The sequence below is a fragment of the Arvicanthis niloticus genome, chromosome 15 (assembly GCF_011762505.2).
Source record: "Arvicanthis niloticus isolate mArvNil1 chromosome 15, mArvNil1.pat.X, whole genome shotgun sequence".
Lineage (NCBI taxonomy): Eukaryota > Metazoa > Chordata > Mammalia > Rodentia > Muridae > Arvicanthis > Arvicanthis niloticus.
This window is the reverse complement of record NC_047672.1, coordinates 1826232-1844903: the sequence shown is the minus strand read 5'-3', so window position 1 is coordinate 1844903 and position 18672 is coordinate 1826232. Positions and strand designations below refer to the sequence as shown.

General features: G+C 36.5%; 1 protein-coding gene across 15 annotated transcripts in view; it reads left to right on the top strand.

Moving 5' to 3' along the window:
- The window catches only part of Kmt2c (lysine methyltransferase 2C), a 212319-nt gene that overhangs the window by 137292 nt on the left and 56355 nt on the right, over positions 1–18672 (top strand). For 10 of the 15 annotated variants that reach the window (XM_076913271.1, XM_076913259.1, XM_076913260.1 and 7 more), the window contains 7 exons: positions 2283–2413; positions 8110–8278; positions 15622–15726; positions 16100–16147; positions 17018–17146; positions 17320–17352; positions 17452–17571. In XM_076913271.1, coding sequence (XP_076769386.1) covers positions 2283–2413; positions 8110–8278; positions 15622–15726; positions 16100–16147; positions 17018–17146; positions 17320–17352; positions 17452–17571 — 735 coding nt within the window. The remainder of the gene's footprint in view (positions 1–2282; positions 2414–8109; positions 8279–15621; positions 15727–16099; positions 16148–17017; positions 17147–17319; positions 17353–17451; positions 17572–18672) is intronic. The other 5 variants (XM_076913265.1, XM_076913264.1, XM_034518865.2 and 2 more) reach the window with 3 other exon arrangements.

Here is an 18672-nt window from a genome sequence, read left to right as displayed (position 1 = left end):
TGGCACACACACCTTATCCCCCGCCCTTTCCCTTCATTGCTTCAGTGCTAAGCTCACGTTCTATGATGGTTTATACTCCCCACGTTTGCTTTGACATTTGAAGGCCTTACCACTCCTTCTGTTAAATGCTTCCTGTGCTAAATTAGAAGAGTAAAAGAATTAACTCACTCAGTTGTATCAGATACTCTCTGCCCACTTTAGCAAAGGCCTGTCTTTACCTGCCTTAGTGACCTAATATACAATTAAACTTACAGGCTATTTAATTGCCCCACAAATCTTAAGGATTATGCTTTATAAATGCATTGGTACATTTTGTTACATTGCTTAAGAAAGCTAAGACTTTTGTATGAGTTAGAGTGCTTTACTGGCCAGGCAGTGGTGGCATGGGACTTTAATTCCTGTTCTCAGGAGGCAGAAGCCCGCAGATCTCTGAGTTCAAGGCTAGCTTGGTGTTGTTTCAGGACAGCCACAGCTGTGTAGAAGAAGCCTGTCTTTAAAAACCAAAACGAAAAAGATGTCTAGCATGTACAACACAGCATGCCTTCAAAACATCCTTCTTTTGAAAGTTAGTCTCGTTTTTTTGAAACCTTAGTGAACTCAGAAATTTCTTTTTTACATTTAGGAAGAATTATTTTTGATTTGACCTAATATGGGTTTAAGAATACATAATTAAAGAATTTCTCTGTTTTCAATTATTTAGAAAATGTTTTAGACTTGTTTTTTTCAGTATTTTCATTTATGACTAGTAAAACTAAAGCAAATTTATTTGTTGAGTTTTTTATTTTAAACACTGTTTTTTTTTTCTGTTACCTTTTTGATGTTTAATTATTTTATATTCATATTAGACTTTCTGCTTTCAGTTATCTTTTATTTCTTCATGTAATTGATTTGGAACATACATTTTTTGAAACCTTTGCCATTCTCTGTGTCTGCTTTAGTATTTAATCGTCAGTTAAGTGGGCAGCACACACTATTTGCTTATTTAATTCTTTCTCCCCTAGAAAGTCCTTTTATGGAGAAGGCTCATTTTCTGTTTAGTTTTTTTTCCCCTTTAATGAAGTAAAGATTCGTTTCCGCTCACGATTTTACAGGTATGAGTCCATCATGTTTGGTGAGGTGTGTGCATAGGGTTGTTTAGAAATTCTAAGAACTTAATTGAAGGTGTTTTCTTTCAGAAGTTTGCACCTGTTCCTTTCAGGCTGAGGTCCTATCTTCCTAGAGCTACTTAAGCTAAAATCCTTGATCTTAAAGCAGTTTCACCTTCCTGTGTTATACAGATTCAGGGGTGTTTTTGTTTTATTGCAACAAACTCTCAGCCATGTTCTTTTTTTTTTTTTTTTTTTTTTTTTTTTTTTGAGTTCTCAGGAGAGGTGTTTGATGATTGGTAGAAAAGCTAAAAAACAGATTTCATGATTTCCTGGTTAGGTTTTTACTGCTGTGAACAGACACCGTGACCAAGACAATTCTTACAAAGGACAGCATTTAATTAGGGCTGGGTTACGGATTCAGAGGTTCAGTCCATTATCATCAAGGTGGGAACATGGCAGCATCCAGGCAGGAATATGCAGGAGGAGCTGAGAGTTCTATATCTTCATCTGAAGGTGGCTAGTGGAAGACTGACTCCCAGGCAGATAGGATGAGGGTATTAAAGCCTACACCCACCAGGCCACACTTCCCAACAGTGCCACTCTCTGGGCCAAGCATATACAAACCATCACACATGAAGTGATAACTGCTTACTGTTTGCCTTGGGGGAGTGGATCTATCAAGTTGGTGTGGTTTTACTTCTTTAACAAACTGGTTTTAGCTGCAAAAAAGTGCTCTCTATACCCATTGAATTTTCTTTAGGAATTCATGAGTAGCTATTTTCTCATAGTTCTGAATATCTGGTATTTTCTTCCTATGAAATTTGTAAATGTACTGTTTAACAAGTCATGTTTTTACTTTGCACGGAAATGCTATTTATTTAGAAACAATTAGAGCCAGGCCTGGTGGCATACATTTTTAATCCCACTACTTGAAAGACAGAGGCAAGTAGATCTCTGTGAGTTCAAGGCCAGCCAGGTCTATGAATGAGTTCCAGGTCAGTTTGGGCTACCTAATGAGACTCTTCACCACCCCACCCGCCATACCCCCAAAAAGAATAGGAATTGTACTAATACTAAATAGGTAAGAAACAGAATTTTCAAGATGTTTAAAATTTAGAAATGTGCTTTAAGATCTTGTATGATATAAAAGCTAATACGTTTACACATCACTATGCATGCTGGTTTCTATTTCAGGCTGGAGGGAGCAGTTACCAGATACTCTAGTTGATGAGCCTGTTTCTGTTGCTGAGAGCACTGAGAAAATAAAGAAGAGATACCGAAAAAGGAAAAATAAGCTTGAAGAAATCTTCCCTGCTTATTTACAAGTAATATTTTGCTTTATATTTTATTATGTGGTTTGCAAATTCAGGAAATGTGTTGGGTATTTTTTTAATGCTTGTTTTTGTTAACATTCAACTCATTCTCTGTAATTTTTCACTGGTTCCCATCAATGACATTTACCAGGCTCCATCAAAGAATGAATATTTGTTTTGTTTTTTGTGTGCTTTGATTTTTTTTCTCGTGAAAGGATGTATGTATATGCGTGTCCTAGGGGTCAGTGCCAGAGCCTTGTAAGCACAAGTCGTGATGTTTTCCTGAGCTCTGTTCCGGCTTTATAAAGTTTATTATCTCTATCTTTCTTATATTATGTTTTCTTACTATTCTAAACATGGATTCTAAGGGTTGAACTTAGATCTTCATGTTCATACAGTAAAACGTAAGTGTGCTGTTGGCCATAAAAAAGATACTTTCAGAATGGGAAATACTACTTACTTACATAAAACCAACCATATATGTACACATGCCCAAACCAGCACCTATTGATATTTCCATTTATCAATAGAATATATTGCCATTAATTTAATTGAAAAACTTTTCAGCAGCCAAAAATCATCACTTTTATAATTGCTTACCACATCTAGAAACTTTTAATGAGAGAATTAAGCCAAAGAAAACCAAAGAATCTTCAGATCTTATAAATCTTTTGCCTTTTAAAATGCATTTTTAATTACCAGGTAACTTGCTTAGTTTTCTTCTTTAGTAATTAAGTTACTGACATTCATTTTGTGTATGTGTGTAGAAGTGCAGATTTGAACACACAGTCACTGAGTAGAGGTCAAAGATCAATAGCAGGGTTGTTCCAAACATGTCCTCCTTTATTTTTTTTTACACTGTGATTAGGATTCATTGATTGTGCTGGGATAGTTGGCCAGTAAGGCCATGGTGTAATCTCAGCACTAGATTTACAAGCATTGGCCACCCGAATTGTTAACATGGATTCTAAGAGTTGAACTTAGATCTTCATGTTTATACAGCAAGCACTTTAGCTACTGAGCTGTCTTCTCAGTCCCTAGACTACTAGCATTTTACTGGCTGTATACTAGTCATAGAGATTAGCCTTTAGTTCAGTGTTAGAGATAAGTAAGCAAGGAAGCCTGTGCATATGTGTTTAGAAATTAACATATCTGATCTGTCCCTTTAATAACTACTTTTCATTCTTTTAATGATTATTATTGTGTATGTGGGTGTCTACTACGGTGTAAGCATTGATGTCAGAAAATAGCTTTTAGGATTTAGTTCTCTTCTTCCACTGTGGAAGCTGGTTTTCAGGCTTATCCAGTGAATGCTTTACCTGCTGTGTCATCTCACAAAACACCATCTCCCTCTTTGCTATAGAGTCTCATCACACACCATTGAGGTCACTCACTGTTTTGGCCTCTCTGGCTTGCCATGAGCCTCAGGAATCTACCTATATCTGCTCACTCTCCTATATCCACTCAGCCCTGAGTTGTAGACCCTTCTCTTGCTTTAACTTGGTGCCTAGCAAACTTAAATTCTTATGCAGTAACAAGCATTTTACCCAGAGTCATCTCCTCAGGAAAGAAAATGCTCTTCATTTTTGGATTGTCTTTATGTGCTTCTGTGTTTTTTTCCTGCCCTCTTCTCTCCCTCTGAGTTCTCTTTCTCCAGGGTCTCACTGTGAATTTCTGGCTCACTTGGAGCTTGCTATTTAGGTTAGGCTGGCCATGTGAATTCACAGAGATCTGTCTGCCTCTGTCCTCTGAGTGACAAGATTAAAAGACATGCACCAGTATACCTGGCTCTTTTTTTTTTTTTTCTTAAATTCAGTTGGTCGTATAAATAATATATATATTCCTCTAATCTGTTTTTTTTAATGGATAAAGTAATCCTCTACTATAAAACTCTAACTAACTCTCTCTCTCTCTCTCTTTCTCTCTCTCTCATTCATTCATTCATACAGGTTGAGTCTCTTGAAACCTTGCTAGTCTTGGATCCCTAAGTTTCATGCATCAGGACATACACTAAAGTACATCCCTAACTCCTAAACCTGTATTTTAAAGTCTCCTATCAAATTAACAACAACAATAATAAAAAGAGCTTAATTGTATGTTTTTAACAAGATAAAGAAAAATGCTAATCTTTTTTATTTCGTGTCTATGGGTGTTTTGCCTATCTCTAACTATGTCTGTATACCATTATCATTGCTGCTGCCCACAGAAGAGGGCAGAAGAGGGCATTGGATTCCCTGGAACTGAGTTCTGTACAGTAGTGAGCCCCCATATTGTTGCTGGGACTCTTAGCCACAAGTGCTCTTAGCCACTGGTCCATCTCTCCATTTCCAGTCCTGTGTTAGCTTTCTAATATAAACAGGTGGCATATCAATGAACTAGATTTCTTAATTTTTAATAACCAGGATAGAAGGCACACTTGGCACCCTTACCTCTTTTTTTGATATTCTTTTTTTGGGATTTACTGGGAAGATGGTCTGCTCCTTCAGTGGATCTTTTTGTTACTTGTAATTCATATTTAGGAAACTCCTTTAGCTTGCTGTCAGAATTTGGAAGCCAGTTGTTTGCAAAAGAGCATGTAAATATACTCTATCTTGGTCATGCTTTCCTTCTCTGCAGTTTTGTTTATGTGTTTCTTTTGTTTTTCATTGTGTGTGTGTGTATGTTGTTTGTTTAATTTTTGTATTTTGTTTATTTAATAAAGATAGTTTTAATGTAGGCTAGATGGACCTCAAATTGATTGATGTATATAGCCAAGGATGATCTTGAATTGCTTCTCTTCTTATCTCTATCTCTGTAGTGTTAGAATTACAGTCAAGAGCCAACATGTCTGGTTTTAAAGGAACTTCTAAAAATATTGAATCTTAATCTGGTGAGATGGCTTAGCAGGTAAAAGCTCTTGTTTTTAATTCTGATGACTTGGGTTTGGTTCCTGGAACCACAGTGGGGAAGGAGTAAATGGACTTTCACAGGTTGTCTCTTAGCTCCACATACGCATCATCTGTGTACAGTCGTGTGTCTGTAAGCGCTCCTAGCCCAGGTCTGTACTCTTGTGGTTGTGGTTCATTCTTGAAGTCACTAGTTGAAAACCACATGAAGCTTCCCTTTAATATAAACTATAAGGCACGAGAACTTAACAAATTTATCTGAGTATTATAGATAAATATCAAGAAAGTCATCACGAGTCATTAAAAATATTGTTGATGGTGGTCTCAGGTTATTGAAGTTTATACTTAAGAGACTATGGCAGCGATTGATATCCAAATATCAAATATGATTTAGTCTTCAGCATTCTTCATTATTATAGATTGTAGCCTTGTAGATTTTCAAATACTATTTTCATAGTGAAATAGCTTGTTCATTTTAAAAATCTGAAAAATTTTTAATAAGATATAAGATCTCTGCCAGGTCAGTCCAGTGTGTGTGTGTGTGTGTGTGTGTGTGTGTGTGTGTGTGGTGTGTATCTGTATGCGTGTACATGTGCACGTGTGTGCTTGTGCATGTATGACCATGGCATTAGAATAGAGAGAGGTCAGAAGATCATTTCAGATATTGGTCCTTACCTTGCATCTTGTTTGAGATGGTTCTTGTCTGCTGCTTTACTGTGTGTAACTTACTAGCTGGCTTATGAGCACATGGGGTTTCTCCCATCTCTGCCTTCCATCTTGCCATAGGAACACTGGGATTGCTGATGTGTGCATTTCATGGATTCTACAGATTCTTTTTCAGTTCTTCACACTAATGCAGTGAGCACTTTCACTACTGAGTCCACTTTTCAGCCCTCCAATGCCCTTTCTAAAATTATGATCACTAATGGGGTCCTAATTACGATTTTTGTTGCTGTAATAAAACACCATAATCAGAAACAAGTTGGGGAGGAAAGGGTTCATTTCAGCTGAAAACTCTCAGGTCATACTCCATTGATCAAGGAAGTCAGTACAGGAGCCTATGTCCAAAACAGAAGAGTAAAGGGGTGCTATTTACTGACTTGTATTCCATGGCTTGTTCAACCTGCCTTTTTATAGCACCCAGGAATACTGGGAATGCCACTGTGTGGCCCTGCTCTCAGTGTTCTGGGCTCTCTCATATCAGTCAGTCAAGGAAAGACACCACTGGCTTGTCTACAGACCAGTTTGGTGGAGGTGGGGTTATTTTCTCAATTGAGGTTCTTTCTTCCAAAATGACTGTAGCTTGTGTCAAGCTGACATAAAACCAGCCACAAACATTTTCTATGTGTTTTTTTTTCCTACCACAGAAATTTTGTATAATTTATTTTATTCTTACAGAAGTCTTCATTTGCACATTTTGTTGGACCTACCTTTCAACCTTCTTTAGAACCTTTCTTTGATAATATGGGTTCACATGACTTTAAATACTTGTTTATTGTATGAATGCATGGTTGTACAAGTCCACCAGTGCCCATGCACTTGTGTATCTCCAGCACACATGTGGAACCTGTTTATTGTGTGAATGTATGGTTGTACAAGTCCACCAGTGCCCACACACTTGTGTATCTCCAGCACACATGTGGAACTTGTTTATTGTGTGAATGTGTGCTTGTACAAGTCCATGAGTGCCCACACACTTGTGTATCCCCATCACACATGTGGAGGCAGAAGTCAATTCTCTCATTACACTGTGTAATTCCCAGGAATTGAATTGAGGTTTTTATGCTTGGTTGCTGAGTTATCTCACTAGTTCTCATATAAATGCTTCTAAAAATCTGCATTTTGGTCTGTGGATATACCTCAGAGATAGATGTTTTACCTAGCATATGTGAGGCCTGAGTTTCAACTTCCAGCTTCAACCTCTAATGCTGTAATGAACAGCAAACTACTTCCCCATTTCCTTTTGTAGGGTGAATATCTATCCATCTACCTGATATGGATATTGGTGCCATTTTTACTTAAAGTATTATGGGGAAAAAAAGTACCTGTGAACCTTCTATTTATGTGTGTGTGTGCCAGGTAAATGATAAATGTTACTGGCTCCAGCAAACTCTCTGGAGTCCTTTATCTAGAAAGTCCACAGAACAGAAAATATCCTAATTCAGGGTTTCTGGGTTGAAGCAAATTAAGGGGAGTCTTGAGGTCCTCCTTTCGTTTTTTCTGTTCTGAGGAGTTCTGAGAACTCACCTTGGAAGCACTGGCCTTGTCTAGTGTAGATGAACTAAAAGCAGCTGCCTTTCATAGCTTACAAATGTTCATGCATGGTCTGAAGTTTCTCAGATTCATAGTATAAGCCCTCTGATGTGGCTATATGCTTCAGCATGAGATTACTGCAGACACTAGAGGTGTGCAGATCCTAAAGTAGTGGATTAGAATCTTGTGGTATCCTTAGTAGGTAATCCACAACTACTGGTAACAATCATGAAACTGTGCCTTATGCCTGTGATATGAATTAAAGAGGCAGTAACGCTGTGCATGAGTTTTAAAATTTTATTATAGGTTAGTCTCCAATTCAGTATAGAATTATTTTGCAGTTTCTAGAAATATTCAACACAATTGTGTTTTTATTTGTTTAATTTTGTGAGAAATCTAACAGATTTAATTTAATACAATGTATGCAGAATTGACAGGATCTTTGTGTATTTCTATATTCAGTTTTATATTGTTAAATGCAAACCTTTTGTTGTCAAAATCATGACAGGATAATGTTAGCTTTATAGAATTCAGAACTAATAATTTTCTTATGTGCTCATCTTTGTCTAGGAAGCATTTTTTGGAAAAGATCTTCTAGATACCAGCAGACAAAACAAGCTGAGTGTAGATAATCTATCAGAAGACGCAGCTCAGCTTTCATATAAAACAGGTTTCTTGGATCCTTCCTCAGATCCGCTACTGAGTTCATCTTCTGCTTCAGCAAAACCTGGAACTCAGGGTATGTAGATTAATTCACAGGTATTTTCTTTATGCCACATGCCATTACTTTCTAGTTATTATAACACTCAAATAAATACTTCTGTTTAACCTCATGCATTATTAAAATCAATTTTATTAAAATATAATTTATATTCAGTAAATATAGTTGTTTTTTTTTTAAAGTGGAAAATTCTATAAGACTTCTCAAATGACTCGTCAAATTAACCTATTTGTGTAATGGTCACCAAAATCAGTAGTTGTGAGAGTTTATATTTTATTCAGGACAGTATCAGTTACAAACCCCTAAAAAAGTTCTAATGTGTCAAAAACTGCAATGCCCACAGTCAGGAATTGTTTGTAGGTGAAGTGATATATCTACATACAGTTTCTCTTACTAACACTTTGTGCCAGTTAGTTCATTGTTATAAAAGGGACTCCAGTCCCTTGCACTATATTTATCATCACCTCTGACTGCATGAGGTCATGACTATCAAATATGTCTTCTAGCTGGCCATAATGGTGCATGTCTTTAATACCAGGACTTGAGAGACAGAGGCAGGCAGATCTCTGTGAGTTCAAGGCCAGCCTGGTCTATGTAGTAAGTCCTAGGATAGTCAGAGCTATACAGTGAGACTTTGTCTCCAAAAACCCTAATTACATAAATGTATATCTCCAATTATTCTTACTGGTTGAGAACCACCATGTAAATGTAGAAAGTGTGGCGACTATTAGAAGTCAGAGGAGAGAAAGCTGGGGGATGGGTCTGTAGGAATAGCACTTGTGTTGCAGTTGTAGGACCTGTGTTTGATCCTGAAAACCCATATGAAAATGCCAGATGTGGTGTTTACTTGTAATCCTAGTACTGAGGAAGTAGAAGCAGGAGGCTCCCTGTGTGTTGCTGTGCAGCCATTCTAGCTTAATTGGGGAACTCACCTGAGGTTGTGCTCCACTCTACACATGCACACAGAATACTACCCACACACATTTGCATGTACAGTGTTTTTAAAAAAATAGTCACAAAGGAGGCTGAAGATGCAGTTCAATTAGTAGAATCTTTGACTATCATGCATGAAGCATTGGGCTTGCTCCCCAGAACCTCATAAACTGGATGAGGTGCCATGTGCCTATACTCATTTTGAGAAATGGAATCAGGAGAATCATGTTCAAGGGTTCAGAGGCAGTCTGTGTAGCATGAGATCCATGCCTCATTAAGAAAGAAATAAAGTGAGGGAAGGAGAGGAAACACATATCTTTAAGTATTTATATCAAGAAGTTCTAAGAGCTTTGTTGGATTTGTAAGGGTTATGAGTACAGTGTTTGTCTTTTTTCCTAGACATTTATCAATTATAGTGTGATCTTGTTGTGGCACATTTTATTTTGCCATTTTTTAATCTTTAATTTTATATACTCTTTTAGAAAAAGAAATCTTTAGTAGAAGTAGTATTGAATAATGACTTTAGGTATTAGGTTAAAGCTTTTTTTTTTTTTTACCCAGTATTGTTTAGTCATGAAATACAGCTTGACTTTCTTGTGCTGTAACTTTTACATCTAGAAATACAAGTGCTGATTTCATGGACTTGAGTACCCAAAGAGCTTTGTGCCTCTAGGGCTGTTCTAGATACCATAGGACAACCTGTCTAAACTTCTACTTTTTATTTGACTTCCTTGAAATATGTGTAGGCAGTCTTACCTTCTCATAGGCATATAAACAACAGTTCTACATCATTAACAAAGAAGGATGGATAGATACAGTGTTTTTGTTTAGTCTTACCAGGTTCAAACAAAAATATTTTATGTTGTTTTAAATACTCACTAGTTCTTCATATGTTTTTAGCATTCTATAATAACTGTGTATTTTAAAGTATATTTTATAGATATTATGACACATGACCTGAGTTAAATTGAAGTTGCTTGCACTTAAATTTTGTGAGGATAACTTCTGGTAAGGAGATGGGACAGATTTTGATGCAAGTGTTTTTTCCACAAAACTTCTTAAGAGGTGATGGTTTTCAGTAAAGCAGAACTTAGAAGATGAGAATAGCAGTCATTTCAAAATATAAATGTATTTTCTTTTCAGTTAAGCTACTTTTTGCCTTTATATGGAAAGTTTAATGCCGTTTTGAATATTTCATTTCACATAGCCTATTCAGCCATCAGGCAAGGATGCACTTTTCTTTAAAAAAAAAATTTTATTTTATGAATTTGGATGTTTTGCCTGAATGTACCCCTGTGGACTGTGATGCCTATGGAGGCCAGAAGAGGGCACAAATCTCTCAGCCTGAAATGCATGTGAGCTGCCACATGGATGCTAGGGATTGAACCTAGTCCCTTTGAAGAGCAGTGCTTTTACCTGCTGAGCCATCTCTCTGGTCCCAGGGATAGACTTTTAAAAACCTAGTCTTTTAAAAATTTATGATATAATTTTATATAGTAGAATTTCATTACTTTAAAACAAACAAAAGAGCTTATTCAGTAATTACTTGCCCTATAAGCTAAAGGCCCTGAGTTTGATTCTAGAACCAATGTCAAAGAATTTGGCATGGTTATAGATGCTTGTAATCCTAGCATGGAAAGGTGGAGATAGGAAGACACTCCACCCCAAACCCCCAGGGCTGGTTGGCAGTCACCTCGCCCACTTAGCAAGCTTCAGTCCAGTGCAAGAGCCAAGTGCTCTTAATCATATTTTAGCCCCATGAAGTGTGTGTATATATACATGTATTAATGTATGTGTGGATGTGAGTATGTGTGTATATGTGTGTGTGTGTGTGTGTGTGTGTGTGTGTAGATATTTTAAAGATTTATTTACTTTTATTTGTGTAGACATTTTGCCTGCTTGTATGTTTTATTCACCACATGTATGTACTACCTACAGAGGCCAGAAGAAGCCATTGGATCTTCTGGAACTGGAGTTAATATTAATAGTTGGTTGTTAGCTGCCATGTGGGTACTAGGCACTGCACCTGGGTCCCTTGCAAGTGAAAAACAAAATGCTCTTAATCACTGAACCATCAATCTAGCTCCTAAAGTGTTATTTTTATGCCATTAAAAAAATATTTTGCCTTTAGTTAAATTAGAATTGAAAGCTTAACATTAAATGTCTTAGCTAATAGCTAAAGTAATTAAGAGTGATAGCCTTACTAAGAGTTCCACTGTTTTAAACGACCTTAGAATAATCCTCTTTTCACTTTTTACATTTTACATGTATCTATAGGTTTGACCCCAAAGTCAACTTCAACCACTTCCTCTTTTCTACCATACAGTGGTGACTTGTATTACCTCTCGTCCACACTGCACATGCTCTACAGACTTCTAGTGGTCCACACACACCTTTTCCTCCCAGCTGCTTTGCTTGTCTTTCAGTATCCCTATGCTTCCCTTCACAGCCTAATCTTCACCACATTCTTCAGAACTGCCCAGGCTTGCAGTATTTGCTACCTTCATTCCTTCATGCCCTTCTCTGTCAGCAAGTCCTCTGTACCTATAACCTTTATAGCTGATTTCCATGTTCCTTCAGTGTCTTGTTTTATTTAGGTCTTTATTTTTTGTTTTGTTAAGGTATTTAAATAATGGAGAAATAAGAAATAAGAACCAGCAATGGGACCAGTCAGGAAAACAGTTGGCACAATTACATGAATTAGCAAACTCCTCTCAATAGTAACTCTAAATGTAGATGATCTTATTTTGTTTTGAAACAGAATGTCAATATGTAGCCCTGGTGTACACTGGGCTGGCCTCCAACTCCAGAGATTCTCTTATCCCTGCTTGTTGCTAAGCTGATAACTTTGATTCCTAAGAGCCTTATAGTTAGTGAAGAGAAGACATTTCTGCAAACTTCCCTCTGACCTTCTCACACAGACTGAGACATGTCCATGTTCCCCGCTTCCCGTATGCTAAATATAATTTTTTTAAAAAGAGCACTAACAAAAAAATGTATAAAAGCAAAAAGGAAAAGGGGGCATGGGATAGGTTTTTCTAGGAAGGGGAAATGGGGAAAGGGGATGGCGTCTGAAATGTAAATAAAATATTAAAAAATAAAAAAAGAGCACTAACAAACTTTTAACCAAATTAATTTAAAAAGAGATGGAGAAGATCCAAGGTAACCAAATTAGCGATGATAAAAGTGGGGGTTTGTTTTTGTTTTTGTTTTTGTTTTTGTTTTTTTTGTGGTGGTGTTAGTTTTTCAAGAGAGGGTTTCTCTATGTAGTCCTGGCTATCCTGGAACTCAGTTTGTAGACCAGGCTGCCCTCAAACTCAAAGAGATTCTCCTGCTTCTGCCTCCCAAGTTTTGGGGTTAAAGGTGTGCACCACCACCTCTCAAATCAATAGAGAACACTGACTACTTAAACATACCATAGAAAGCAAAGTTCAACATCTCTGTATGATTTCTTAATCATGAAGATACTAAACATTTAACAAACGTCAACATTACAAGGTTTTAATAGGAAAACTCTAGTCAACATACTAGATTTAGTAAACTGAAAGCATTCCCTCTGAAGTCAGTAGCAGGTAAGAGTTAATGCTTTCTCTACTTTTTATTCAATATAATGCTTGAAATATTAAGTAGAGAAACAAAAATAAACAAAAACAATTAGAAATAGGAAAAAGAAACTGTTATTCGTGGTTAATCTAATAAATAAAATAAATAAAAGATTTTATCAGAAAACACTTAAAATACTTTAAGCAAAGAAGCAGAAAACAAAATCTACACACAGAAATCATTAGCTTTTCTATTTACTAATAACTCATTTGCTGAGAAATAAATTAGGAAACTAGTCCTGTTCACAATAAATTAAAACATATTAAATTAAATTAAAACAAAAATACACAGGTATCAGCTTAGTAAGGGAGATAAAGGACCTTTACAGTGACACTGGAGAGGATACCAGTAAAAGAAAAGATATCTCATGTGCATAGATGAACAGAATTGATATTGTGCGAATGCCCTTAATTCCCAAAAGTCTGTAGAATGAAGTTTCAGGGCAGTTCTTCCGATAATAGGAGAGAAATCAAGCTGAAAGCAGGAAAGCAGCAGCATAGTCAACGTAGCAGACACAACAATGCTGACATGGAGCTACCTAGCATACCACAGTACCAAATCCATAGTATACTGTGGAGCCAGAGCAACAGAACTAAGATCCTGGAACAAAACACAGTCACATATAACAGTGGAATGGAATACAGGATCCAGACATCAAGCCATTCTGTTACAGTTATCTGATTTTGACAATTGACCAAAAACATATGTGGAAGAAAACTTCTTCAACAAGTAATGCTGGGAAATCTGCCTATTTGAGTGTTGAAAATACAATTCAATTTCCATCTCCCACTGTAGAAAAACCAATTAAAAGTGGATCAAGCAACTTACTATATGACTTGAAATGGTCTGCTACTAGGAAAATACTTATAGAGGCATAAACAAGGAAGTTTTTAAAAAAATGACACTAATAACATGGAAAATCCATATATGACAAATAATATTGCATGAAATAAAAATGGATCTTCACAGAATAGGAAAGGCACAGTAGAATTTCGTAATAGTCTACAGAGTTAGAGAAAATCTTTGTCATGTATATCTGATGGAAGTAACATTTAGACTCCATGAAGAACTAAACCCTAAATACTAACCCACTCCCCACAAAAAAAAAACCTGTTAGTCAATCAACAGAAAAATGACTTAGACAGTTTCCAAACTAAGAAATACCAGTGATCAATAAATACATGAAATAATGTTCAACATCCTTATCCATCTATAAAATGCAAATTAGCTGAATATATTGGCACAACTATTTAACCCAGCACTGGGGGGGTAGAGGCAAGCAGACCTCTATGAGTTCAAGGGCAGACTGCTTTATAAAGGAGTTCCAGGACAGCAAAAGCTACCTAGTGAGACCCTGTTTCAAAAAATGAGAAGTAGGACCAGAAATGCAGATTAATGTATGGTAAGATTCTGCCTGTTTCTAGACAGAATGATTGTGTTTGAGAAAACAGCAGCGCTCGCTGACAAGGATACAGTAGAAGTGGAACTAGAGACTGTTGGCAGGAATAAAAACTATTCCAGCCACTATGGAAATCATCATGGAGGCTTGTGCAGAAATCTAACTTTGCCACTACTCAGTATGTACTGGAAAGAAGTAAAGTCAACTTACCACAGAAAGACTTGAGGTTAATGTAACCTCATAATACCAAAGACATGGAAGTAGGCTGGTGTCCACCAACAGATGCTGACTGTATAAAGAAAACATAAAGCATGCAGGCATGCATTCACATATAATCGGAGAATAAATGAAACTGGAAATCAGACTAAGTAAAATAACTCAGAGAGTGAAAAACAAATGACACTACTTTTTCCTCAGTTCAGAATTTGCATTTAGACAATGCATGCATGTATATGACAGGAAAGTAGGTGGGGTTTATGTAGGGCAAGAAAGGCATCTAAAAGTAGGGCAGGTGGGTACATGGTTAGGCAACAAATACATTGTGCTTTCTCTTGTGGAGCTAGATTGAATATTACTCATACAATTGTGTCTGTAAGAAGCATGTACATGGAGAGCATAAGGGAAAAGATGAGGATAGAAAGTACCAGCTGGTAAGGCAGTGACGTGAGCACATAATACATTTTTAATGTGTGCAAAACATAATACACATAGGAAAATGTTACAGTGAAAATCATAATTTTCCATGTTAACAAAAATTAAATAAAAACTAAAAAATCTGAATGTAACAAAATCTATTTGTGGCCAATCATTTCTGGAAATGTTTTTTTCTGCTTATTTTTCAAATAGGTCCCTTAGGACCTGTTTTATTCCTTACTTCAGTGTTATTTGTGAGAAAGCGAGCCTTGTGAGGCCAGGTCATTTGTTGACAGTCCCGTCTTGTTCCAGTGGCTTGGACAACAGGCACAGTTCTTTGGTATTAAAACAGTCTTTTATGAACTTGTATTCAGACAAACAGGAAAAGAATTAGTATTAGTGATGACCCTGGCTTGTGCTTTATTAGAAATTTCAAAGTACTGTTTTTCATGTCTTTAAATTGTCCTGTTTTTTTTCTAGATACCATTCTTAGTTGTGCCACTTAAGTAATGTGTTGCTTTTTATAAGATTTTGATTTTATTTTTATTACTTAAAAGTTTTCATTTTTATTTCATTTTGTCAGAATACATCAGTCTTGAAAACAAATTCTGAATTTTTAATGTTTTATTAATCAAAATATAAGATTCTTTGCTTTTAATTCTCTCAAATCATTATGGTTTTAATTTTTATCACTGCCACGTGCCTCAGCTGCTGCTGTACTCTAGATACTTAGGACATTTTAGAATTTTGTGTCTAGGAAAATACTTAATTTTCATATACTTACTATATTTAGGTACTGCTGATGACCCATTAGCTGATATTTCTGAAGTCTTAAACACAGATGATGACATTCTTGGAATAATCTCAGATGATCTTGCAAAATCAGTTGATCATTCAGGTATACACGAATACTGTTTGCCTGATTTTTCTGTTCTGTGATTTGAGAGGTGTATGGATGTGGAACATGTTTATTTTTTCTAGTGACAGAAATGGGTTTGGTGTTTTGCTTCGTCTATTCTATTCTTCTATTCTATTCTATTCTATTTTTTATTTTATTTGGATTGTGTCAAAGAAGCCAGTGTTGACCTTCCTTGAGTGTCTGGCTTGAGGAGGGGACATAGCAAGTTGGCTCATTTCTGTCAACTTTCTAACTGCATCAGATTTAAGGCATGTTGCCTTAAAGGTCTTGCTGCACTTTCTCTTTTTGTGTGTTTTCTCTTTCTTCCCACTTCTGTGGTAATCATCCATTTTATTTGGTTTGGGTCTTGTAGGTCTTGATTTATGCACTTTCCAGGTTGGGAGCTCACCCTTCCCTTTGGGTAAGAACTGAGCAGTGGATGGCTCTGACTAGAAGTAGTAGTCTTTCGTAGTCGTGGTCTCAGCTGGGGCAGCTTGAGGTGCATGCATGGTTGTTTGTAGTGCTAATGTGTCACTAATCCAGACTTGACTTCTCCTTTCTTGTGTACAGCTAAAGCGTAGTGCTCTCAGTTCCTTAATACTTTTAATGAATGGTTTTGTTATTACATACTGCATATTATAGTAGTTTACAATATTACCTGAATAATAGTTTCTAATACAAGATTAAATAAAAACCAACTAAAATTTAAGACTAATGGTATTAAGAAAATATGAAGAAATAAATAATAGGCTACTATTATTAGATGTTATAAGGTGATGAACATAATTTATATTTTTAGAATTTAGCTATAAAATGTTTAAAAATAATTTATAACTCAGATTTCAGTTATAAATTACTTTTAAAATATGATTATTAATCTTTAATACTGAGTATACATCTTTGAATTAATTTTTGCTGAAACTTATCCTTCCTGTTTCACATGTTGCACAATGATACTGCTTTTTTCCATGGTAGAGAAGTTATTCATGAAATAGCCTCTTACAGGAGTTTAAATTTTACAAATATTGCCAGGTTGAAATTAGATTTGTTCTTTTGTTCTTAAGGAAATGAAATGTATTTACTTTGATGAAAAGATAACTTTGGGTATCATTTAAACTTATAGGTATATTGTAGCTAAATTTAGTAATGACCTATTGAAAGTACTACCAGAATCTTAGAAGTATAGGCTTCATTCACATCACAGTGTTATGTGTTAATGCATATAGCCATTATTGTCCATTTTGTGCATGTTCTGGATTCACCTTTTCATTCATTTAACTTGTTCTTTTAGATATTGGCCCCCTTGCTGATGATGCTTCCTCTTTGCCTCAGCCAAGTGTCAGTCAGAGTTCACGACCATTAAGTGAGGAGCAGCTGGACGGGATCCTCAGTCCTGAGCTAGACAGAATGGTCACAGATGGTAAACATTTACCCTCATCTAGGCTTTCTAAAAGACTTGAGTAAATATGACTTTCAAAGCTTTTTGCATGCAATTTTATGTTTGGACTTGCTTTAATAATTTTTCTATTAATTAAATGATATTTCGCAAGTCATACATTGAATAGGTAATTACTAATATTCCTTTTATTTTAGGAGCAATTCTTGGAAAGTTATATAAAATTCCAGGTATGTTTTTATTCTGTTGTTTTACTTTATAAAAAAATGGCATTCCCCGTAAAATGATCCTAATAATTTTCATGTTATTTCTGTGATTATTTTAACCAGAGCTTGGAGGAAAGGATGTGGAAGACTTGTTTACTGCTGTACTTAGCCCTGCTACCACTCAGCCAACTCCATTACCACAGCCTCCCCCTCCACCACAGCTATTGCCATTGCACAATCAGGGTATTCTATTACTTTCTAAGCATGAATTTGTTTGTATGTATATTTGCAGGTGTGTTTGACAGTGTACACACAATGTCAGTCTGATGCAGTGTTCCTCAAGAGTTATCTACTTTTTGAGAGTGCCACAATGACCTACTTTATTTACTTATTAGTGAGTGTGTAGGATATATGTGTTCAAGCTTGTGTGTGTGCACAAGCAAAAATGCTTTTGCATATGCTGTGCATTTACACCCTGGCATGCACATGGAAGTCAGGATAATGTCCAGGGATCAAGGCTCTTCTTCCACCGTGTGGTTCTCAGAGATTGAACTCAGGCTGTCCAACTTGGCCAGAAGGGCTTCTACACACAGAACCATCTTACTGGTTCTTTTTCAGGGTCCCATTAGCTGTTTAAAATGTATTTTGTTTGTTTATAGCCTGCAGACCTACTCCTGCAAACTGTACATTCTGGTGGACAGTTTGCAGGAGTAGGTTTCTTCCTTTCATCATTTTGGTTTTGGGATCTAACTCAGGTGCTGAGGCTTGGCAACAAGCAGTAACTGTTCCCTCAGCCACCTCACCCTCCCTACCTCCAGTCCTAGGTTTCTGTGTTCTTCAAACTCTCTACTATTTGATGTATCTCTAAGCTTCAGCATGGTTGTTTATCTCACACACACACACAGTGCCACATATGCAAATCCTACCTCTGGTCTCATTCCTGCCTCTCTGAAATTCTCACACGATTCATCTTGAGAACAGAACAGACTTGAGAGATTGCAAGGGTACCTGACATGCCCACCAGAGCTCACTTTTCATTCTGCTCATCTGCACGGGTAACCACACCCTCCATCTAATAGCTGCATCCAATGAATCTGCTCTGTTTTACTGTTCTTTCCTCACAGGTGAAGCATGTTTATTTTTACCCCATGTGCTTTCATTTGTAGTATGTGGCACAGATACAAATACTTTCTGTAGTGATTATGATCTCCTCCCACAGAGAGTGAGCACTAATCCTGCTCACCACAGGACCTGTGCTCACAGTCAGGCAGTGGCTTTTGCCCATTTTTAAATTCCTGTGAATTTTTTTTTTTTTTTTTTTTTAAATTTGCTTGTTTTGCTTGA